This window comes from Mustela nigripes, chromosome 9 (genome assembly GCF_022355385.1).
Source record: "Mustela nigripes isolate SB6536 chromosome 9, MUSNIG.SB6536, whole genome shotgun sequence".
NCBI lineage: Eukaryota > Metazoa > Chordata > Mammalia > Carnivora > Mustelidae > Mustela > Mustela nigripes.
The window spans coordinates 31051351-31077060 of NC_081565.1; the positions used below are offsets into that span (position 1 = coordinate 31051351).

Below are 25710 nucleotides of genomic sequence, written 5' to 3' on the forward strand. Positions count from 1 at the left end.
AAAGTACATTAAAAGTACAAGAATATCCCACATTTATAGGTGGGAAAACTGGACATTATAAATACGTCATTTTTCTCTAAATACATGGATAAGTCCAATGCAATTCCCAAATTCCAAACAAGATTGTATATGGACTTTGACAAGCAGATCCAAGTTTCATATGGAAGACTAAAGGGCCATGAACAGCCAAAACACTCCCGAAAAGGGAAAAATGGAAGCACTATCCTACCAGATATCCAGCCATATCATAAGGTTGTCTTAATTAAGATAGTGTGGAACTTGATGGAGAAACAAACAAACTGACCAGTGGGATAGAAAGACCAGCAACAGACACATACATAATATGGAATTGTGATATGTAAATAGAATTGTAGAAATCAGCTAATAGTGTGAGACAACTGGTTTTCCAAATAGAATAAGGGAAATTTTATTTGTATCTACTTCGTATCACCAATTTCAGATGGATTAAAGACTTAAATGTTAAAAGCAAAATATTTACAACATTTTAAAAAAATGTTTTAGGGGCACCTGGGTGGCTCAGTCAGTTAAGTGGCTGCCTTCAGCTTAGGTCATGATCCTAGCGTCCTGCGATCAAGTCCTGTGTTGGGCTCCCTGCTCAGCGGAGAGCCTGCTTCTCCCTCTCCCTCTGCCTGCAGCTGTGCCTACTTGTGCTCTCTGTCAAAATAAATGAATAAAATCTTTTAAAAATATATAAAAAAATGTTTTGGAAAATATCTTCTTGATCTTAAAATAGAAAGTATTCCTTGAATAAGACACCTTAAGCATGACCATAAAACAAAAGACTGAAAAATTAGAGTATGTTTAAATTAAGAATTCCTTTTCAACAAAGATGCTGTAATGAAAGTAAAAAGATAGTTCTTTTCATATATATCTAATAATGAGAAATCTAGAAAAGCCATTGTAACTGTTCAGGAAACTATCCAAAAAGTAAGTTTTACACAAACTAGCAAAGAACTAGCCTATCCAGAAAATTCAGAGCATATATGAATAAAACTAAACAAATACTTACATCTAAAAACAGTTTCAATCTCACTCTTTTAATGGCACACATAAAGCTTGTGCCAGATGGAGATCAATAATGTAAATATACATATATTCTTTAATCAGTAAACACTTTGATTATAGTCATTGTCTCAGGAAAATAAGTGATTTTTACTGACCTACTGAACAGTGGAAGATGGTTAGAAATCCTAGTCATAATAATCTCATTGACATTTAACATGCTTAATACCATTCAATAAACACTGAATCTTGCTGAACACCAGGTACTGTGGGATACGCAAATAGCAGAGACACAATCCCTGATCTTTAGGTCCATAATCTAGTTAGCAAGCAGTAAAATACATATATAAAGAGGTAAATCAAATTTCTATGAGACCTCGTCAATCTTTTTTTTTTTTCCATCTCCACTATCTCTGTAATCTCTCCTAAAGGATCTCTTGCATTAATTTCACTCTATGCCGATCTATTCACTACACTGCAGCTATAGAAACCTTTTTGAAATGCAAGAAGACCAGAGATGCACTCTTTGGAGAAACAAACCACTGTGGAGATTCAGAAACACCAAGCACAGGGCTAAAAGAGATGTATGTGAAACCTTGCACTAAACAATGACACCCTAGCAACCTTCACTTAGTGAAAAGTGTCTACTTGCCCCAGGAGAATGAGGATTCTTCTTTAGAAAACTAAACCAGAACAAACCTCCAGCTACTGGTATTTGGAGGTTCCTCCAAGGAAAATGCCATATTTTGCTGACTCTTGCAATTAAAGATTAAAAAAAGAAAGAAAGCGAGCAAAGAGCAGAGGAATTAATTATCAAATAATTTAAATTTCCCACCAGGTGGCTCAGTTGGTTAAACATCTGACTCTTGATTTCGGCTAGGTCATGATCCAGGTCTTGGGATCCATACAGGACTCCGTACTCAGTGGAGGTTTGCATTCTCTCCTCTTTACTCTGCCCCTCCCCATTGTTAGTGCATGCTCTCTAAAATAAATAAATAAGTCTTTAAAAATGATTAAACAAATTTCCCAGAACTAATAAAGAACATAAGTTTTTAGATTCAAAAAGTCCAACACAAAGCACACCATGATCAAATTTGAGAACACCAGGGATTAAACAGATTACAAAAGCTCCCAAAGAGAAAAATAAAAATTGGGAAATCAGGTATCAGCTTTAGCAAGAGCTACACTAAAAAACCTTTATATCTAAAAGAATTCCAACTAGAATTCTATACCTACTGAAATTAGTAATCACATGTGAGGAGAAAAAAGGTATTTTTCAGACTCATAACATAAAAATTTACCTCCAAGATACCCTTATTTAGAGACCTACTAAAACATGTACTCCAACAAAACAAAAGTAATCCAAAAGTGAGTAAGACATGATATCCCAGAAAATATGGACCCCACACAGAAGAGCAGCTGAAGGAAATCCCAGAACAGCAGCCATGCAACAAGCCTAGAAAGTAAATCCAGATTGGGACTGGGAATACGGCTATAGGAAAGAGTCTTCAGTATAAAGAATAGAACGTAGTAAATCCGAGCATATGAAAATTATTACTGGTAGCATGTAGCAGAGATGCAGAACATTTAAAAAATTAACTACAAATACACAGAAAGCCAGTAAAGAAAAAAGAGAGAAAATGAGAAACAACTATTAACTTCATAAAAAGCAAAGACTATACTATTTTACCATTTGGCTTGGAAGGAAATAATATCTTCATAAACAAAATAATGAAATACTGATTTATAATTTAACCCAAAATTACACTACATGTAACTGTATAAGGGGAAAGGAAGTACAAAAGCAGAGTAAAAAGCTAGAGCTCCAAGAAGAGATAATGCCACAAGAAGAGATAATACCTGAACCTGATTGAGAAATACTAGTCTACAAATGATATTAAGGAATAAAGAGATAAATGCCAGGGAAAATGGTCAAAATGATTAAAAGTGGTTTCTTGCAATTAGGACTTGGAGATGGAAAAGGGTAAGGTAAAGCCTTTTAACTTTATTTGGCTTTTCACCATGTAAATACATGATTTTCTAAAATGAATTTAAAATAATTAATATTTGTTATTAAAAAGCCAGTAGCTGCAAAAAAGATTTGCAACACTATGTTACTGTAACTGTAGTATAGATAGAAGAACAATACCTTAAAATGACTAAAAACTCTTGCAAAAGACAACAACATAATACATGCAGGAGACAGGAACAGGAAATTTACAAAAGAAATACTACTATCCAAGGCACATATGAAAAAAAAATTTCACCATTCAAAGCAATTAAAGAAAAACTCTAGATAAAAACAATAAAGCAACTAGTAATCAGCAAAATTTTAAGAAATGGGTAATGGTTGTAAGGTTTTTGGAAAATGTATTGATTTTGAGTATAAGCTGATTCATTGTTTCTGGAGGAATATAGTAATATGAATCAAAATCTTAAAAATACATATGACATTTGATTCAGTAAATCCTGCTAAAAATGTACCCTTAAAGAAAGAGTTACAAATATGCATAAAAGGATCCAACCACAGGGTATTTATTTTAGCAAAATTTTCTTAAGATTGTATTTTCCATACTGATTAACTAGAAACAATGTAATAACCTTACCTGAACTGTACGTCCCGCATTGATATGCTCTTCATGCAACTTATCCCAGATTCTGCACCTTTGATACTATACAAAAGAGAAGAAAGGTACAGGTTGGTTTTTTTTTTTTAATTACTACACTTATTACTTCTAGTTACCACAAAAATCCCTACTCACCTAACCAAACTTAAACATACTAGCTCAAAGTTATTGACTTAATAGTGTCAGTTAATGGTCCAATGATAATATGAGTAGGAAATTTTTGAAAACATCACCTAAAAAATTCTGGCAAATGGTAAAACAAATAAAAATCACTAGATACAATTTACTTTACTGAAAAAAGGCAGTGTGCTCAATCTTGCAAATTCTTTGGAGATGAAAAAAATAATGAGAATATAAAAAAATAAAAAATAAAGATTAAGAGGGTTGATGAGATATTGTTACTATTTACCAAGAATTTTAAAAAGTTTGTCAATGATAGTGTCAAGGATTAAAAACTAAAATTTGACTTTGAGAAAAAGTAACATTAATACTGCAGACTAGAAAGTACACAAAAATGAGAATGAACACTAAATATACATTCTTTAGTTTTTACCAAGGCAGTGTTTAGCCTTCAGGGTTTCAACCAAGAAACTTGATGAGCAGGATAATGGAAAATTCTTCATTTGACAGGAACCATAGCAAAATGTGATAACATTATAGCACAATATTTATGTAGAATACAAACATCAACACCAAACATCACATACTATTTTTGGTTTAAATAAAAAATCCAAACAATCAATATGTTAGTAGGTGTTCAGTGTATCATTGGTATACTACATGTCAAAAGAAAAAAATCAACCTAGAAATACTGTGAAAGGACAGAAACACGAAAATGTCCCATATAGGGGTGCCTGGGTGGTTCAGTCAGGTAAGCATCCAACTCTTATTTCAGCTCAGATCATGATCTCAGGTCATGACATCGAACCTCCCCCCCATGGGCTCTGTGTGGAGTCCATTTGAGAATCTCTCTCTCTCCCTTGCTTGTGTTCTCTCTCAATCTCTCTCTCTCTCAAAATAAACAAACAAATCTTAAAAAAAAAAAAAAAGGAAGTCCTTCAGGCTGATGTAAAAATGGAAGAGAAACCTGGCCCTACACAAAGGAATGAAGAGCACTGAAAATGGTAAATATAAAACATTTGGCCAGGGTGGCGGGGAGGGGGCGCCAGGGTGGTGCAGTTGGTCAAGTGTGGAGACTTGATTTTCAGGTCATGATCTCAGGGTCATGAGATCAAGCCCCACATCAGGCTCTGCACTGAATGCAGAGTCTGCTTAAGACTCTCTCCCTCTCTCTCTCTGCCCCTGCCCCCATTCTCTCTCTAGAAAACAAGTAAAATCTTTAAAAAGAATTTTTTTCCTTATTTTTAAAATCTTTTTTTAAAAAAAACTCTGTTTAAAACAAAAATAACAACAATGTATTATTGGATACAGAAGCAAATTATATGACATTAACACTGTAATAATACCCTGAGAGAGGAAAGTATATTATTATAAGGCTCTTATACATGAAGTGATACATAACAAATCAATGAGGCTGATTAGGTTTGATTTTGTACCATATAACTTGTGCTTCATACCTAACCTGAACAGTCCCTGCCACTCACTTTCACACTTAATTATATGTCACTACTATTCTCTGAATTATTTCTTAATTTATTTCCTTAATTGGACTGTATACTTCCTAAGGATTAGAAACCTAATTTAAATTAAAAAAACAACAACTATTTTTTTTTTTTTTAGATTTTTTGTTTTATTTATTTATTTGACAGACAAAGATCACAAGTAGGCAGAGAGGCAGGCAGAGAGAGAGGAGGAAGCAGGCTCTCTGCCGAGCAGAGAGCCCGATGTGGGGCTCGATCCCAGGACTCTGGGATCATGACCTGAGCTGAAGGCAGCGGCTTAACCCACTGAGCCACCCAGGTGCCCCAAACAACAACTATTTTTTATGAACTTTTCAGTGCCAACAATAAAAGACAGCGAACACCCAAACTTATTTATTTCTTATAATTAATGACTTCCCTTCTCATTAAGCCTGGAAGACTGAACACAAGCATTTATCTCTGCTCTTTTCTAAAACCCAACAAAAATGGCAATGAAGAACTTTAAAAGGTATATATTCACAAAAGTCATGAAAATACAACAGAAAATATCAGTTGACACGAAATTTTAACAAAATTTTAGAAGCTGGTAATTCTAAATTCTAAAAATTTAGAAGCTGAAAGACATGTTGCATGACTTAGAAGATCTGAGAAAGCTGCACCATGAGACTGCAGAAGGGGTGAGTGGTATGTGAGAGGCAGTGAGTGACAAGCCAACAGCCACATGACTACTCCCTAAAGACTCAGTGACCAGAGGTACCAGCTACCAGGGAGTCAGAAGGATGTGTATGGTGGGGCAGAAGGCTTGGTTGAAAGTTTGTCTAAGGGAGAGGTAGTCTACCAAGTGCTCTCTCTACAGGCCCATGCAACTACACTGTCCCAATCTTCACAGAAGAACACATTCCAGAAGAGTATCTGGTGGTTCCCCATTAAAACAGAGTTTTCACCTGCTCACCCCTCCAGGTGTAAGACCCCACCTACTTCCTGCTACGCACACAAATACCTTCCAATTAGCACTCTTAAACATCAACAGCTCACCAAGGAATGCCCATAATACTGCAGGCTGACACAAAGAAGAGAGGAGGAAGGCAGGTGGGGGAAGAGAGAGAAAGAATTAAAAAAAAAAACAAAAAAAAAAACACTCAGGGAAGACAGATAAAGAGGCAGATAAAAACTTCAAAATCAAATCACCAAAGAGATGCCATGATATTACATCCATGAAACAAGAACAGGAGGATTCTCTTTAAAAGAAAAAAAAAGAACTGACAGAAAAAAGAACACAGCAAAAATACAACTCTAGTTATTTCATCTTAGCTGGAATGTGGATGTAATAGCTGAGGTTGGAGCTGCTATTTTACATGCAAGAGAGAAACAAGTTGAAGATCAGAGAGCAGGATAAAAAGAGCCTGGGTCTTTAATGACTGCTGAGCTGCCACTGCAGCCCCAGAGTGCCTCTGTAACTATGAGCGGTTAAAAATAAAAGCAAAAACAAAAAAGGTCTATCTGATTTAATACACTATTTTGGGGTTTTCTGCCACTTGTATTTTAACTATATACTAACACAGTACATGCTACACAGTAAGTTTTCTCCTAGCCCTACAATATGAAACAAAGAAAATTATGTTCCAAGCATGATCTTGTTTCTATTAACTATGCTTAAGCCTATCTTACGTTAGCCGAGAAAGCTGAATGCTAACACTTCAAATTTCAGCACTGTGTTCTAATCAAGTCTATCATGTGTAATAAAATGTAATGCTGAAGGACCTATGGAATACAGTCCCAGGTGTGCTCAGCACACTACTCTCATTGTTTTCGGATGTTGCAGAATCACTCCACCAAGGCTTACCTTCAATTTCTCTTCAGTGTGACTTTCTTCTTTTAAATTCATATTGGATGACTGACGGCTAACATAATAAATATTTTATCTTTCTACACCCTTCCCCCAGGAAGAATATGCCTTTTTTAAAGTGAGGCACTGTCAAACACCTGGAGTCCAAACCTAGTTCATAATTCTTTTGTCCACAGTGAACACAGCAGTTTTTAAATGTTTTTGCATTGCCATAAACTATTAAAATATGTTATCCAAGCTTATACACATAAAAAGTCACTTTCATAGTAAAACTAGAAATCCTAGAGATAGTATAATGACCAAGAGTACTGAATAAAACACAGATCAGCATGAGTTTGCTTAGCTTCAGACATCACCTATAAATTATAATTATTCTGAAATTGTCTAAAAATTTCACATTAAGTAAGAATTTCACAAAATGCTAAAGGAAAAATGTTATGGCAGAGAAATATCAATATAACTCTGGAATAATATTCTTATGAAGTTAGGCACAACTAATCAAATCAATAATACATCCTTTCCTATCCCCACCTTCCTTGTTCCCAGGGTTCTGGCTTCTCCATTGATGACTGACTGGGTGGTATGTGTGGCTAGGATCTGAGGGTATGACTGCAGACACTTTATACAGAATAAGTATAAGAAAAGGGAAATTTAAGACATGCCAAACCCCAAAGGTAATATAGGGCAATAAAGGAAAGAAACGATCTTAACAGAGCATAGTCCACCTATGTCTAGGTTTCAGAATCAATTCATCTGCCAAGTTCTAGTCATCTCTGTAACTGAGCGCTTTGATATGAGCTCAGGACTTTAAAATACACCTTATCAACCTGCCACCCAGATATGATCAACCAGAGTAAACAACTCGATTTCTTTTTTTTTTTTTTTTAAGATTTTATTTATTTGACAGAGAGAGATGACAAGCAGGCAGAGAGGCAGGCAGAGAGAGAGGAGGAAGCAGGCTCTCCACCAAGCAGAGAGCCCGATGCGGGGCTCGATCCCAGGACCCTGAGATCATGACCTGAGCCAAAGGCAGCAGCTTAACCCACTGAGCCACCCAGGCGCCCCAACAACTCGATTTCTATATTGTTACAGTGCTAAAAGAATGATCCCTCCTCATTAATCAAAGCATGGAGCCCTGTAATTTGTTTCTGCTTATGACAAGACTAACCAGTTTACCAGAAAACTCCTCTACCCTAGAAAGTCACAGAACTTATTGCTTACGAATAAAGAAAAACTTAAGAGATGACAAAATAGCAATCTTGAATTCTAGATAGCTTCATATTTGCTTTAAAATTTTCTTAATTAATTTTCTTAATTAATCTTAATATTCCTGGTGCTTATTTTCTATACTTTTTGAAAAGATTTAAATACTAGGAAGACAAATGGTATCTAAGGGGAAAATAAAAGCTGACACTTCTTAGTTATATAAGGTACTCAGGTGAGGGTGATAAATATTGTTTATACTGAAAGGCTTAATGACCACTTCCACCCCACCCCCCACCACAAAAAATTAATGGAGGGCCACACAGCTTAAAATTTTTGGGGGGGAGGTCTTTTTGAAGGAGCAAATCCCACTGACTATCCTACAGCAAATAAAACAATATAATCTGCCAAGTCAATGCTCAGTACTAAACCCTATGTTCCCATGAATGCCACAACTATTCCATCAAATGCTGGGCAGTCCAGTTTCTATGCCACCTTCACCATGATCCAGCAGACTAGTTCTTTCTCACCTATTACCTAAACAAACCCCCCTATGGTATTTCTCAATTTGGGGCTTTCCTCAAAGGGAAGAAGTCAATTTGGGAAATTCCCTCTTTCACACAATGATTTACCTCTTTATTCTATGTGCACCTGAAGAGGATAGGAGTTATTGATAGACACCAAAGTTCAAAAAACTAGCCATAGGGTTAAGGAAATTAAGGCAGGCCCATTAGCCAAAGTTCACTGCCTTCACATTATGGTGCACTATCAGACAATTTGTATTTTAATTAACTGCCCCGTATGTCAATATGTACAACTTAAAATATGTACAACCTAAATCCCTCCCTAAAATAGGAATAATACCAGATGTAGCTGTAAAACAAAAACCCAGATGAAAAAAAATGTTACTAAATCAATAGGATATGGATGTTTTACCAAAGCCTCTTATCTAATATTCTAAATTTGGTTGAAATGCACAAGTATAAATCAGAATTTGCAACTGCTTCTTGTGGTAGAAAATGAAAACCAACCCACCTTCTCAATATTTATTTGGTGCTTTCTTAGCCTCTCCAGGTCTGTTGGGATTACTATCTTAATGAATTTCTGTATAGCTGGTTCAAGACGGCGTAATTTCACTTTTTCTTCATCTTCAGACATCCTTAAAAAATGCTGTGTCACTTCTACTTGCAGTAACTGTCTTCTCCACTCACATAGAAAAACCTAATAGGGAAGTACGTAAGAATGTTTTTAATCAGTTTCTATTATTTTCAAAAACCAACAATTAGTTAATTTTATAATTTATTCTAAATATATATTCAACTTAATTCTGAACTTGAATGACTTTTTTATTTTTTATTTTTTTTTAATTTTTATTTATTTATTTTTTAAAGATTTTATTTATTTATTTGACAGACAGAGATCACAAGTAGGCAGAGAGGCAGGCAGAGAGAGAGAGAGAGAGAGAGGGAAGCAGGCTTCCTGCGGAGCAGGGAGCCCAATGCGGGGCTCGATCCCAGGACCCCGAGATCATGACCTGAGCCGAAGGCAGCAGCCCAAACCACTGAGCCACCCAGGCGCCCCTTGAATGACTTTTTTAAAGAAATCTTTTATTTTGAAACTTTTTTCTTTCTACAGATGAATATGCACTTTAAAATGTTTAGAAAATATGAAGAGGATAAAATAAAATCAATCATCTCCTCACCCACAGTTAACTACTCTTTCCATTTTGATGTATGTCTTTCCAGGCCCTTTTCCAAATAAGAATGTATACATTTAAATACCTTTTTTTAAATTTTTAAACTATGAGTTTACTGTCCAAGTTTTCATTTCCCAATGTGTCTTGGACAATCACTAACCTTTTTTAAAAAAGATGTCAGATGGCAAAACTAGAAGAAAAAATTTCATAACATTTCTGCTTGTATCAAACTCCATTTCTAACCTCTTAATGTAACTATGTAATTATATTCTTCAAATATATTATAACATCATATGCAATTCTTCTCACTGATGTCCTTTAAACTGCCTCCTCCCTTTCTTACAAAGTTATTAGTGTTGTCCAAAATCAATACAAATAAACAGTTAACAACAGAGCTGGAATAAGAACCCAGGATTCCTGAGAGTACAATCAAATGTTCTTTCTAATTAGCCAACAGTTTCCTATCACTGTTCCAGAATGTCCAAGAGTATGCCTTTGGGGTCAGAGTAGGTGAGGGTTAGAGAATAGCAAATGAGCAGGCTCCAGGACCCCATCCCTGCTTCAACTGGAGAAAATTTACTTATATCGATTTCATATTTGAGCATATTAGATTTTACATCAGTAAAGGGCTTCACTGCTTAAGTAAGCTTAAAAACCACTGTTGTACAACCTTGCTTTCATGCCATCTCATTAGCCCACAACCTCTCCTGTATTTTAAAAAAAGAAAAAAAAATGACTATGTTAATCCCACTGGGTTATGGGGTCTTAAACCAGGGTCCACACAGACAGAGGTTCACAAATATACTTTGTGGACTCCCTGAATCTTTATGAATAATTGTGAATGTATTTTTGAGTTCTGTCAGAGAATAGAGTCCAATGACTTTATGATATTAAAAAACTGCTTTTATAGTATCACTGCAGAAGCATTAAGAACTATAAATCTAAATAATGCTGAAACTTTCACAGTTGAAAATCTCGAAGTGTTGGTTATAGAGAGTATCTCATCAACTTAGTAAGTTCATTTTTTTATGTTTAAGTTTTATGTTAAGTCTGTTTAAGCTTGAAAGCAAAAAAGGGAAATCTCCACACACCAAAGATAAAGAGAGTTCAACAGCTACAGTAGTGAGTGGGAATTGGAGATACATACAGAAGTTCAATGCCGACAGTCCACAGACCCAACAAAACAAGAAAATTCATAGCTAAGGGACTACAGATAGTAATCTAAAAAAAAAAAAATTAAAATAGGTACAGTTGGAAGGAATAGAATCCTTTTAAATATTAGATAATACTACAAAATAGTACCAGGCTAATCTGAGAAACCAAGTACAAATTGAGAAATAAAAACCTCAAATATGTGTTAAACAATAAACTATGTAGCTGAAGGGAGAATTATTGATTGGAAGATATCAGTCAGAACACAGAGGAATAAAGAGATGAAAAACATAGAAGATAAAATGAGTAGCTCAATAACAAATAGGAGTCCCATAAGAGAAGAATAAGGAAAGTGGTGAAAAGGCATTATTCAAGAGAACATGCTGAGAATTAAGATGCAAGACCTCAAATTGAAAATGCACATAAGCCCCAAGTGGCATAAATTTAAAAAAAAAATTACCACCACATGGAAGGGAAATTACAGAATGTGAAGGGCAAACAAACCAAACAAAAATCTTAAAAAAGGCAAACCAGAGATAAAATAAAGCAACAAAAGCAGCAAACTTTTCATCAAAGCAAGGTTATCAAAAGACAGGAATATCCTCAAAATGCTGAGAGAGTTGATATATGGCCAGGTAAATTATTATTCAGAAATGAAGGCAAAATAATCATTTTCAGACACAACAGTTGATAAGCAAGTTTTCTCTTTTAAAAGAACTACTAAAAGGCACACTTTAACGATAAAATAAACCCAAAGGAAATGAAAGCCCAGGAGGTATGAGTATCAAAGTATACTATTACTGGGTGCATATATGAAAGAATGAAAGACGAAAGGATTTATTTTGAATACCCTGATTAAATATAATACAAATCTTTCCATGTAAATGACTGTTTTTCTATAATACATCTTTTATAGCAGCATATGTTACATTACATAGTTGCTCCATAATTTAATTATCTATTGTTGGCTATTTAGGTTGTTCCCAATTTTCCACTATTATATACTGTACTACAATGTAATTACCCTTACACATAAATTCATACTACCATCTATGTTTCTTCAAAATAAATAATTAGAAATCAAACAGGTACACACATTTTTTTAAGGCTTTTGATACCAAATATCCCAAACGGTTGTGCCTGTTTACATGCCCACTAGCAGCATATCAAAATATCCAAGATCCATATTCTCACCAATATGTGGTACTAGCACTCTCCTAGACATTCAAAAACTTGTGTCCCATTATTGTTTTAGTTTGCATTCCTTAAATTACTGGGAGCATTGATTTATTAGCCATTTACATTTCTTATGAATTACTTGCTAGTGCTATGTATCTATTTTACTATAGGGGATATCTTTTTCTTATTATATTTAACATATAATAGACATAAATTATTAATTATTTGTCTCACAATGTTCCCAGTTTATCACATTGCTTGCATTTTTTTCTACCATGCAGGTTATATCCTATAGGAAGGTATCTTTTTATCTACCACCGTTCCTTTTCTTTTCTTTTTAACCATACATTTTTTTTAAAGATTTTTATTTATTTATTTGACAGAGAGAGTTCACAAGTAGGCAGAGAGACAGGCAGAGAGAGAGGAAGGGAAGCAGGCTCCCTGCTGAGCTTGATCCCAGGACCCCGGGATCATGACCTGAGCCAAAGGCAGAGGCTTAACCCACTGAGCCACCCAGGCGCCCCCATACATGGTTTTCAATAGATGCTGATGGAACTAAAATATTTCTTCACAGATCCTTTCTTCATCATTTCTAATCCCATCACTCCAAATAATGCAATATGCATAGCACCTTATAATTGTCTTAATTAGGCTGCTTTTAAACTCCTTCCCCTTTCCAATTTTTCCTCACACATTACCACCAATTAATATACCAAAAACACGATTTGCAATATGCTACTCCTCTGAACAAAAACCTTCCTAGAGTTCCCTATTACTGAACAAGAAAATACAATGTTCACAGATTCACACAATCTAAGTATTATCACCCAATCTCTACTTTTGGCTTTGCAGTGATGCTCCCTCTATCCAGATGCCCTTTTACAGGCATCATTTATGTATCATTTGATATACAACTCTAATGATTTTTCTTCTCCTCCACTAACCAGTTTATAGTATACATAGCAAATCCCAATTATTAGATATTTGACTTATTTGCACTATTCCCCTACACTATGATGATATATTTTTTCAGTTCCAAAAGTGATGTTTCCAGGTCAGAGTTATGCATGATTCTGCCCCTCAGCTTTCCGTGTCCAGGGAAAACCTACTGACTCCTAAGGACCATCTATAAGGGAAGAAGACCTTCTGCCCCAAGAACCTCCCAAGAGACTTTTCCAACTCTTGGTCTCCTTCTGGCCAGTATTTTTTTCTTCTCTCCACAATTTCCATTTCTATAAAATTATAATAAAATGCCTATATACACTAAAATGAGAACATAACATTCAAATAATTGCATAAATCGTGATGTTACAGAAACAGAAAGTTGGACAGCAGTAGTTTATAAGTTGTTAAAGGAAAGTATGTAATCCAACATACAAAATGTGTTGTTAAAATTAACTGAAAAACAGGCATTTCAGCATTTCTTGATTTTTCAGTCAAAAAACTGGAACATTTTTCTGATAGAAATAAATGACAAAAATGAAAAATACATTTACATTAACATCACGACTGTGTAAAATAAGCCCATGAAAAAGACAAGACAAAACATACAAAAATGCCTAATTTCCCAAACTTCTGTAGAGTTGATTTCCTTGTTAACTTTTTTTCAAAGTGTAATGGAATATCTGAGGTGATAGAATTGTTCTGTGTCATGACAGTCTGGGTGGTAGATACACAATTATATGCATTTGCCAAAACTCACAGAACTGTGTATTACAAAGAATGAATTTTTGAAAACTAAAAAACAAAAACAAAATGTAGAGAAACACAAAATGGAACACAAACTAATAAAAACAAAACCATATTACCAATGAATAGCATAACCATACTGAAAGTAGGGGAAGAAAATAATCTAGGTAACTCTGGAAAACATTATTTTAACTGGATACCATTAAGCTAAGGACAAAAAGAACTACACACAACTGTATTCTAATTAGCAAATTTGTTTTTTATGGGCATATGGGTTAGAAATCGTGAAAATCCTTTATATGAGAGTTGAGCAAATAAAATATTCTGTAGAACACGAAAGCCAGATTTCTGTCAAAAGAAGTAACAAATAAGGGGCATGACTAGGATGAACCCTGTGGTGTTCGTTTACAAATGGAACTTTCAAAATGAATTTTTATTTTTAAAAATATATATACACAGATATATGAATACATATATACAGATAAATGCAAAAACAAATCTTCGTGTATGCATGGGTATATGTGTGTGTGTATGTGTATATCCATGGAATATGTGGATACACGTGTGCAAAGCTAAGAAATATATATATATATTTATAAATAAATATAATGAATATAAATAAGTAAATAGTCTTTTATAATTACATAAATAATATATATGTAACATGATCTATAAAGGACAAATATTTATAAAAATAAATAATACATATATTTATACTTAATTATATTCATGTCTTCTGCCAGGAACCACAAACAATTATACTCCAGTAGCAATGAGCACACCTAGTCCCTTGATCTTGATGTTTAAATACCACTCTTCAAAAAAGGAAACCATGGGCCCTTGGAGGAGTGGAGGACTGCAGGGCTGGGACAGAGACAACACAAGACAAGCCTGGAACATCTTATGGTGCCAGCAAGGAAGGAAGTTCTCAAAAAGTGAAGGAGCCTGTCAAAAGGAAACAATCTGAAAAAACTCCCAAGGGCCAAAGCTGGACAACTAGAGACACAATATAAACACCGAAAATTACCAACAGTAAAATAAATGAGTCCATACTGATGCAAAAATAAATAAATAAACAAATGAATAAACAAATGGGCAAGGGGCAGCTCTTCCTCACAGAACTCCAATTAATAAAAGGAGGAGGAACGAGGGAAACAGAAAATCACCATTAGAAGATTAAAGTAATAATCACTGAAGGCAAGATCCACCACTGGATGGTAAAATCAACAAGTTAAAGTTTGAGGAGAAACAAGATATTTGCATAGTTTAGAAACTCTCTCAAGATATCGATTCATTTCAAGGGAAAAGTAGTAAATACACAGCGGAGAATCCTAGCAGACACCACCTTGACCAAGCGATCAATATCAAAAGCAGTGTATCATAACACGAACCCCTCATATGATGAACTGAGAAGGGTACATCCACTTCTGTGGGATCAACAAAAATGCATAACCTTAATACAATCATAAGGAAACATCAGATAAAACTCGAGGGACACTCTACATTATAACTGACTTCAAAAGGGTACTTCAAAAGTGTCAAGGGGAGGAAAGACAAGAAAAGACCAAGGAGTCGACTATTTCCAGTTAAATGCAATACGGGACCTTAGAGTGGATCCTGGAACAGAAAGAAAAGGACATTAGGATAAAAAATTATGAAATATGAAAAATGGTGGTAGCTTGGTGAATAGAATTGTACCAATGATACTTGCTAACCTTTTATAATTGTACTATCGTTATGTAAGGCGTTCACTTTAAAGCTGGAGAGAACTGTATTACTTTTGCAACTTCTCTGTAATTGTAAACCTATTTCAAAATAAAAATAAAATAAAAAGGCTTTCTAAAAATGTCTGACTTGATGTTTGAGAAAACAGCTCAAACATTTTGAAGAACTGCACTAACACTTGGCGTGGGTCAGGGTGCCGGGTGCTCTACAAACCACCCTTTAGGGCTTATAACTTCTATCAGCTGAGGACCACGGCGCTTACAACTATCTGCTGAGTACCATTAGTACTCCTGTTTCCCGTGAGGAAAAAGGCCTAGGAGGTTTACTGTATTAGATTGTTTATAAATAAAGAGCCCCATTTCTCAGGAAAAAAGTCCCAAACTGCCCGCAACCTTCCGCTCCCCCAGAAGCAAGGAACACCGTCTATCGGCCTAGAGATCCCACATTCCTCCAGTGGTGGCCCCGAATGTCCTCAAGCTCGTCTTCCTTTGCTTCCGACTGGCAGACGGGGCACGGACTTCGGAAAGAAAAGTACTGGCCCCCGGTCCTCCCACACGGTCTCCTAAGCCCTCCGATTCAGAATTTATCTAGGAGCGAGTCAGAGGCGGGACCATCTCCAGAACCACGTCCCGGTCTGGCTGCCAGGAGACTCCGACCGGTCCTCCCCTCACTGCCCCCGAGCCTCGCGTCACCCCTCGCAGTGTCGCCCACAGCGCCCCTGGGCCACAAGCACCAGACGCCCCCACCAGAGAACGGATGCATGGGCGGTCTCGGGACCAAGCCCCAGGGCGACCCTGACGACCTAGGGCCCACGCTGCGTCACGGGCAGGGTTGGTGCAGGAAACTTTCCCACCCCGCGACCCCGGCAGGCCGTCGCGCTCGCCCGGTCGGCGGCCTCCCAACACCCGCTTTGAAAAGAGCGTCCAAAAACGAAACCGCCACTTCTCGGAGCCGGGAGGAACCCTCAAAGCGCTCGCACTCCGGACCGGATGCGGGGCTTCCCACCTGGCGCCTATACCGCCCGCGGGCTCAGCGCCCAGCCCACAAACCCCGTCAGGGCCTGACGCCCCCGAGACAGCCTCCCGCAAACCCCTTACCTCCCGCCGGGGCGCTCGAGGCCGCTTGGTGTGCACGGCGCAGGCGCGGGTGCTACGGGGCGGGGCGTCGTGAGGGGCTGGCCGGGCTGGACCACGCCCCCTCCTGGCCCTTTTGGGCCCCAACGGGTGTGACACCGACGCTGTGATGACTCCCCACCGCGGGAATGATTTAAGAAAGTGATCCTGCTTTATGTTGTGGGGTTGCAACCCTGGAGCCAGTAGGAGAGAGACCCACAATCACCTTTTAGGACTCTGTGTTGTTTTCAGTACGACATAATTCACGCATGCATAGCTTTCTACATTTTGCAAAGTTTTTCTGTCCATTTTCGTGTTCTAACAGGAATTTTATTGGCGGACTGGCCGTGTGTTCTAAGCTTTTTACACATGTAGAAACTGAAGCTGAAAGGTGGTGCCTGCTCCCATTCCGTTCCCCAAAAACCTGTGAGATGGACAGGACACAAGTCTTACAGCTGTAAAAGGCACAGAAATTGAAGCTCAAACAAGTTGTGATTTCCCTCCCCACCAAGGCAGGGGGAGTCCTTCATGCCACTGTCCTTATTCCAATTTTACTGATGACGCTGAAGTCAAACAAGAGTTTGAAGTGACTCACTCCAGTTCTGCCAGTTAGTAACAGAGTTGGAACTCCACAGACTTATCCTAATTTCCTCTCAAGCGCTTCAAGTTACCAGCGGCTACAAATGACCAAGCAGAGGACTGGTTTTGATGCCCTGTCTGGGTCACATGATCTGACTTTCAGACCCACCCTTTCTTACGTGTTTGTGAATGTTCGGATGACTTGTTTAGAATGTATCCCCTGACAGTATTATACAAAGAAGTCATAAAGATGTTCAAGACACAGCTCAGGAAACTCAGGTCTTAAGGTCTCCGGGTGGAGTGAGAGTACAGGTGGAAATTGTAGACAAAGGAATATTAGGAGCCTGTGAGAAAGTCTTAAAAAGCAATTTCTAAACTAAAGCAAAAAATATATATAAGCAATTTGGATATTCTTTGTGGGTATAATGAATGTTGATGTTTGTTTTACTCCAGGAATGAAAGACTCCTAAATGTATAATTTTAAGAAGAAATATTAAAGTATTATGCCATGTCATGGGAAGATGTTCTTCATGTAAGGGTCAATTAAACAAGATCTTTTGAAATGAAGGTCATTCAAAATAAGTTCTGAAAACCTGCCTCAACCACAGTGGGGAGATGTGGCACTCAAGGACTCTAAATTTGAACCTAGCCTTTGGGCTGTTATCTGTATGTTTGCTATCATTTAGGTGTGTCAAGGTAGCAGGATAAAGCTTTTTAATCTAACAGTTTGTTAGCTTGACTTATAATCGCTAAATATTTAAACATACAATGTGTGGAACCCTTTGTTTTCATGCCTGGGAGCCCTGAAGTTGTCAGGCAGGACTGCAGGTACCAGCCAACATTTTCCCCAGGTCCTAACTGAAATGGGAAGACAAAACTAAATAAAACAGTAAATATATAGTAAATATATATATATATGTATATATATTTTTTTAAAGAAAAGGGGGAAAAAATCTCTTTAGATATTAGGATTGCTTTCTTGGAAAACCCAAAGGAATGAATTGAAATCTAAACGAAGTTCAGTAAGAGAGAGAGAAAAATAGCCTTCCTAAATTGCCTATCTTAAAACGTACTGGAAGAAAAGACCACATTCGAAGTAGTAGAATCAAGTTTGTGTTTATAAGAAATTACAGGACCTATTTGAAGAATAAGAATGATAGCTAGGGGTGCTTGGGTGGCTCAGTCAGTTAAGCGTCTGCCTTTGGCTCAGGTCATGATCCTGGTGTCCTGGGTTCAAGCCCGGCATCCAGCTCCCTGCTCAGTGGAGAGCCTGCTTCTCCCTCTCCCTCTGCCTAACCCTCTGCCTACTTGTGCTTTCTCGCTGTCTGTCAAATGAATAAATAAAACCTTAAAAAAAAAAAAAAAAGAAGAAGAAGAAGAAGAAGAATAGCCAAATGGAGTGAGGGCAGAGGAAGAATTTCAAAGGGGCATGAGGAAACTTTGGGAGTGATGGATATGTTCATTATATTTATTGTGGTACTAGTTGCATGGGTTAATACATATATCAAAACTTGCCAAACTGTACACTTTATTTTTTAATGCCTTTTTAAAAGATTTATTTATTTGAGAGAGAGAGAGAAAGCACACGCCAGCAGGAGAGGAGCAGAGAAGAGAGAGAGAATCTCAAGAAGACTCCACGTTGAGCCTGGAGCTCAATCCCTCAACCCTGAGATCAAGACCTGAGCCAAAAACCAAGAGTCAGATGCTTAAACAGCTGAGCCACCCGGGAGCACCACAGATCGTACACTTTAGAATATGTGTAATGTGTGTTTATTGAGTGTCAATCATATCTGAATAAAGCTGTTTCTTGAGAAAACATATATATTAGTATTTGCTTAGAACCTAGCACAGTTCTTGGAACATGAAAATATTGAAAAAAAACTAAGAAAATAATAGATACTCACTATATGAATTAAATATTTTTTTTAGTACCATTGAGTATAAGGAGAACCTGAGAATCAAATTTAGATTTGGCACCATAATATAGACTTCTGAGGTTATTGTCCCAGCCCAGTCCTTTTCTGGGAAATGCCTCTCCCCACCAGATGTGTGTGCTCTCGGTTATGAGCCTCTGGCAGCCATTTTGTACAAGCCTGAATGCAAGCCCCCAGACCACAGGTCCAGGAGCAGACACCCACCTCAAACCAGAACAACAAGATACCTTTCCCAGGAATATGGGGTTGGGGCTAGGATTCTAGCCTCAGGTTGACTGGTTTCTTGAAAGAAGATGCTCACAGCAGAGCTCTTAGTGACCCTGTTTTTCATTCCATAGACTGGTAAATTAGAGGAAGCCATGCTGCTCTTAAGATCTTATTTGTAACTGTGTTGAGATGAATATAGGTATGTCCTAGTTCATGGTGTTAAAAAGTTTTTTTTTGTTTTCTTGGGGGGGGTGTATTTTCTTTTTACTACAGGTCATGTTCAAAAAACTTTTTTTTTTTTTTAAAGATTTTATTTATTTATTTGAGAGAGAAAAAGAGAAAGCAAGCATAAGTGGCGGGAGGGGGAGAAGGAGATGGAAAGGCAGACACCCTGCTGAGCAGGGAGCAAGCCGCAGGGCTCAGTGGGCTCAGGACCTGAGCTGGAGACAGATGCTTAACCTACTGAGCCACCCAGGCGTCCCTCAAAAAACATTTAAAAGCCACTATCCTCACTAGATTTTTTCTTGAGCCATGAATTATTAAAACACCTACTGCAGTTCTGAATGCATTCTATTTCTTTGTGCATTCTATCATTCCAACCATCTTGGGAACTGAGATAAAGAAAGGTTAAAAATAAAGTGATAATAGTGGTTACCTCTGGGATGGCTTTAACTGGGAGAGGGCATAAGGAGCTTTCTAGGGTGCTGGAAATGTTCTATATATTGACATGGTGTGATTACATATGTGAAAATTCATCAAGCTGTAGACCTAAGAGCTATGTACTTTAGGTTAGTTATCCCACAATAAAAAAGGAAAATAAATAAAGAGCTAGCAATTCTTGATTTAAAACAAACAAAACCTCCTAGTAAATGAGGAAATAGATCCTTCCTTAATATTATTTCTATTACCTCTCTCTGAGATAGTGGTGAATTAGCAACAGTAATCCTTACCCTTGTTAAAACCCTTCATCCATTTGAAAATAAAATAAAAAGCCATGAAAGAGATAGAGAGGGGAGGGAGCTGAAATGTACACAAAAAAGAAACCATTTGGAGCACATTCAAATTCCTGGTTCCAGCTGACTTTAGTACTTAACCCTCTTGATTTTCTGCTTTACTATCCCCAACCACCACCACCACACACGTGTACACACACACACACACACACACACACACAACCCACATCGCCAGTTTGTTCATGTATATTACCGTCATAGAGACCTCGTATCAAACCAAAAGGAGAAAACTCTGTGAGCATACAGTAACTCTGGAATTCTCCACTCATCAACCATTCACCACTTAGGAATTTGATAATCATTTCACATGTACAATATCTTAAATGCCCAGACATCTGCCTAGAAAGTCCCCTCCACATTCCAGTTTTTGTTCTTTCAATTACCTTAATTATTCTCAAAACTTGGTGTGCCCTGTTGCATAAGGTAGTATTTATAAAACCATGCTTGATGGACCTTATAGTCAATGTAAACAATTTTCAAGGGTAATTTTGTCACTAATTTTTGCTTTATTCACCGACATTGATTTCTCATAGCCACACCTCTCACTAGCCAGCTCACCCTTCAGAGATGTAAATTTCTATTTGTAATGACCATGGTGATATCAATAGAGATGTTAAAAGATTTAAGTTCCCTAGTCAGCTTTCTATAAAAGACCAACCCTGCGGGCCCTCCTTGGTAACTGTGTTGTGACCCCTCTCACTCTTGAGAGCTTTTTTTCTGTATCTTCACTTAATAAACTTCTACCGCTTTACTCACAAACAAACTCAGTAAACATACTTAGCATTAGAATCATATTAAATGCTATTTAAACTTTGGCCATTTGCAGGGAATCTTGAATTTTATATTATCATGAATGTCAGTTAAAATCACATGATAGATGGAGTGCCTGGGTGGCTCAGTTGTTAAGCATCAGACTCTGATTTCAGCTCAGCTCCTGATCTCAGGGTTGTGAGATTGAGGCCAGCATCAGGTCTTTATTGGGTGTGGAGTCTGCTTAAGAATCTGTCTCTCTGCCCCTTCTCCCATCTCTCTCCCCCCAAAATAAATGAATAAATAAGCTACATAAAGAAATGCATATCATAAAATATCATATGATAGATATACAGACGAGCAACTTGATAGATATTCTGCACGGTGCAACCTTGATTTCTAGCTCCCATTTCTATCTCCCACTACTCCCCTTCACGCATCCTGTGCTCTAATCAAATTAAACTCCTTGATATTCCTCATCCCAATCCTTTCCCCAATCCTGCACGGTATCTTCCATATGAAATATTCTCTACCAGTTGCCCCTCCTTCTTTGCTCATCCTACTCATCTTTCCATGTTCACCCCAAAGGTGACCTCTCCCCATATTTCTAGAATTTTCCAATTTAATGCCTACCTCCTCCAAATACCTACCTTAAAATCTGATCTTCCTGTGATAAGTCACTGTCTCCATTTTATTACAGTAATTTAGTACGTGTCTCGTCACCATCTTCAATGCTTTTCAACCTTTTCCTTGTCAGGGCACAAATAGAAGATGATGATATTTATAAAACAAAATAAGGAAGTTGCTCTTAGCTTCTGCCTTGTGGCCCAGTTACCCTGGAAGCTAGGGAAGTTAATGCCTCTACATGCCTATAACACATTCAAGCATAGGGGTTGAGACGTGGTCTTGTCCCAGACCACCGTAGAATATATGTCCCCTGGTTTCACATTTGAGGGAAACCATTTGGTATTTGTCTTTCTCGGTTAGACTTATTTCACTTAGCACAATACCCTTTAGGTCGAAAACAATTGAAAAAACAAACAAACAGACCTATACAGACAGAGAACAAACTGACGTTTACCAGTGGGAAAGGGAGGGTGAAGGGATGGGCAAAATGGTGAAGTCAAATGGGAGACTCAGTGTCCAGTATGGAATGAGTTCGTCACCAGGGTAAAAAGCACAGCATAGGCAATGTGAGCAATGAGCTTGCAGCAGTGTCATGTGGTGATGAATGGTAGCTACGCTGGTGAGCAGGGCACAACCTATAACATGTTGAATCACTATGTTGTCCACTTGCAACTCACGCAACATTGCGTATCAACTAGACTCAAATTTAAATTTTTATTTTCTGCAAGAATATAAGCTCCCTGAGGGCAGGATCCCTGTTTGCTTATCCACCCATAGATTGTAGTTCAATGACTAGTACCTATAATAAGTGACTAATTGAATAAATCTCAAAGCTATTTGTTTGTTTTTACAGACTTCTGAGAGCTTCTAGTTTCAGCTCCATCATGAAAAGAACTTGAAAGTCATCCCTCCCATCCTTGTAAGAGGAACAAAGCCAAACTGTTAGGTGAAGTGCAGACTTGTGTGACAAGGAGAACCTCCTGGGGACAGCAGTCTTTGGGAGGACCCCACATCTGCATGGGTCTTACCTCTAGGAAAGTCACCAAGTTCTGTAGCCAAAAACAAAACAAAACAAAACAAAACAAAACTCCTCCTGTTTCTGGCAGTAAAAACAAACCATGTGAAACACACCCAGGGCCTTCTCCACAAAGACCTTCTCTGTAAAGGAAAAGATTTAGCCTGATACTTCCAGGGTTGGGGGTTGGAGGTGGGGGGGTGGAGATGAGAAGTTCCCTAACTCTCCCCTCTTAACCTTCCTGTCTCTCCTAAGGTGGGGTAGGGGAAAGGTTGAGAAACACTTGTGAAAGTCACAGCCAAAGAACGTAGACCCACCAAAAGACTGAAACTTAATTGTAGGATTATAGGATATTCCCTTCCCCCACACCTGACCACCACCCTACCACTCCAATGTAATCATAGTGGATTACAGCTTAAAGAGCAGACAAGGTGCATCTCTATGTAAGAAGTTTTTAGGAAAATTTTAGAAACAAAAATACTGTAAGAAATTGAAGCCTCTGATACCTACTGGTACAGCACACATTAAATATGGCTTAGTTCTAGGCAGATTAACACAAAACTTCACAGTAAAAGCCTATTTACCTCAATTCCTACTACCTGATACATCATGTCTGGCTTTCATCAAAATATGGCAAGGGCTATTAATAGGCAAAAGAGAAATACAGTTTAAAGAGACAAAGCAAGGATCAGAAGCAGACTCAGATACAACATAGTTTCTGTAATGATCAGATAGGGAATTTAGAATAAGTATGATTAATATGGCAAGGGGCTTAATGGGACAAGCTGACAACATGCAAGAACAGATGGGTAATGTAACCAGAGAGATGGAAACTCTAAGAAAGAGTCAAAAGAAAATGCCAAGATGATGAATGCCGTTGATGGGCTTGTCAGTAGACTGGACATGGTCCCAAGGAAAGAATCAGTGAGGATGAAGATACATCAATAGAAACTTCCCAAACTGAAATGCAAAGAAAAAAACAGAATGAGGGGCGCCTGATTGGCTCAGTGGGTTAGGCCGCTGCCTTCGGCTCGGGTCATGATCTCAGGGTCCTGGGATCGAGTCCCATATGGGGCTCTCTGCTCAGCGGGGAGCCTGCTTCCTCCTCTCTCTCTCTCTCTGCCTGCCTCTCTGCCTGCTGTGATCTCTCTCTGTCAAATAAATAAATAAAATCTTTAAAAAAAAAAAAAACAGAATGAGAAGGGAAAAAAAAAAGAAAAAGAAAAAGATGTCACAAGATGTAATATACACTCATTGGAATACCAGAAGGAAAAGAGAAAGAGAATGAAACAGAAGAAATATTTGAAGTAATAATGGCTTTTTCCAAAATTAATGACAGACACCAAACCACAGATGCAGAAAGCTCAGAGAAAACCAAGTAAAAGAAATGCCAAAAAATCTATACTTAGTTATATCATATTCAAACTCAAAAAAAGGAAAAATATGGGGGCACCTGGGTGGCTCAGTGGATTAAGCCTCTGCCTTCGGCTCAGGTCATGATCCCAGGTCCTGGGATCGAGTTCTGCATTGGGCTCTCAGCTCAGCAGGGAGCCTGTTTCCTCCTTTCTCTGCCTGCCTCTCTCCCTACTTGTGATCTGTCTGTCAAATAAATAAATAAAATCTTAAAAAAAAAAAAAAGACTCTTAAAAAAAACAAAAAGAAAAGAAAAAAAGAGACTTAAAACAGAACCCTGATTGGGTGCCCACAAAACAAATCTATCTGTGCAACTTCACCTCCCTCAGAACCTTGTATAGCCCTAGAGGCTGGGAGTACTGCTAAGAGACTACCCAAGGGGAGAATGTATAAGAATAGATATGTCAGGGCACAGGTGTGGCTCAGGTGGTTGAGCATCTATCGATTTTGGCTCAGGTCATGGGATCAAGCCCTGAGTTGGGCTCTGAACTCAGTGTGGAATCTGCTCGAGAGTCTCTCTCTCCATCTCCTTTGTGACGATTGCTAGAAATAAGTGAATATATAAGTAAATAAATAAAATCTTTTTTAAAAATGGGTGTATGTCGAAGTCCTATCTCCAGGCTGTGGTTAAAAAATAAAAGAAAGAATGTGGAGGGGCGAGGGATTGTGCTCAAAAAGGTTTCAGGTCACAAGACAGGCATCATGGTGGGTTTGTACAAGATGGTGTTAGTCTGGTTCACACAAGTTACATCCGAATTCTCATCAAAAACCATGCAAGCAAGAAGAGAGTAGAGGGAACTATCTGGAGGTAAAAACAAAACAAAACAATAAAACAGAAAACTAGAATTTGATATTCAGCAAAATTATCCTTTACATACAAGTGAAGACAAAATACTTTCTCAAATTCCCTCCCCATTCCCACCTCCTGCAAGAAGAGGGAATTCAGTTCTGGTAGATCTGCTCTGTAAGAAAACGTTAAAAGAAGTTTTTCAGGGAGAAAGAAAATGATATTGATCATAAATTTGGATCTACATAAAGAAAGAAGAGCCCAGGAGAAGGAATAAGTGAAATTAAATAAAATCTTATACTTTTCTTATTCTTCACTGACCTAATAGTTCAAAGTAATAGTAAAAATGTATTAGATAAAATAAATGGTGGCAATATTTTAAGGAATAGGAGCGAGGAATTGGGAAATATTCTTTTTGGAAGGTACCTGCACTACACATAGAGTGATATAGTGTTCTTTGAAGGTATACTTAGGGGTGCCGGGCTAGCTCAGTCGGAAAAGCATGTGCCTCTGGATCTCAGGGTCCTGAGTT

General features: G+C 37.7%; 1 protein-coding gene across 3 annotated transcripts in view; it reads right to left on the minus strand.

The window, feature by feature from the left end:
- Positions 1-16871, minus strand: part of STX17 (syntaxin 17) — a 58693-nt gene extending 41822 nt beyond the window's left edge. For 2 of the 3 annotated variants that reach the window (XM_059411197.1, XM_059411199.1), the window contains exons 1-4: positions 16839-16871; positions 9336-9521; positions 3630-3695; positions 1859-2005 (exon numbers count right to left, since the gene is read on the minus strand). In XM_059411197.1, the coding sequence (XP_059267180.1) occupies positions 1859-2005; positions 3630-3695; positions 9336-9458 (336 nt within the window). In that variant the 5' untranslated portion in view covers positions 9459-9521; positions 16839-16871. The remainder of the gene's footprint in view (positions 1-1858; positions 2006-3629; positions 3696-9335; positions 9522-16838) is intronic. The other variant, XM_059411198.1, reaches the window with a different exon arrangement.
- Between the last annotated feature and the right edge of the window lie 8839 nt (positions 16872-25710).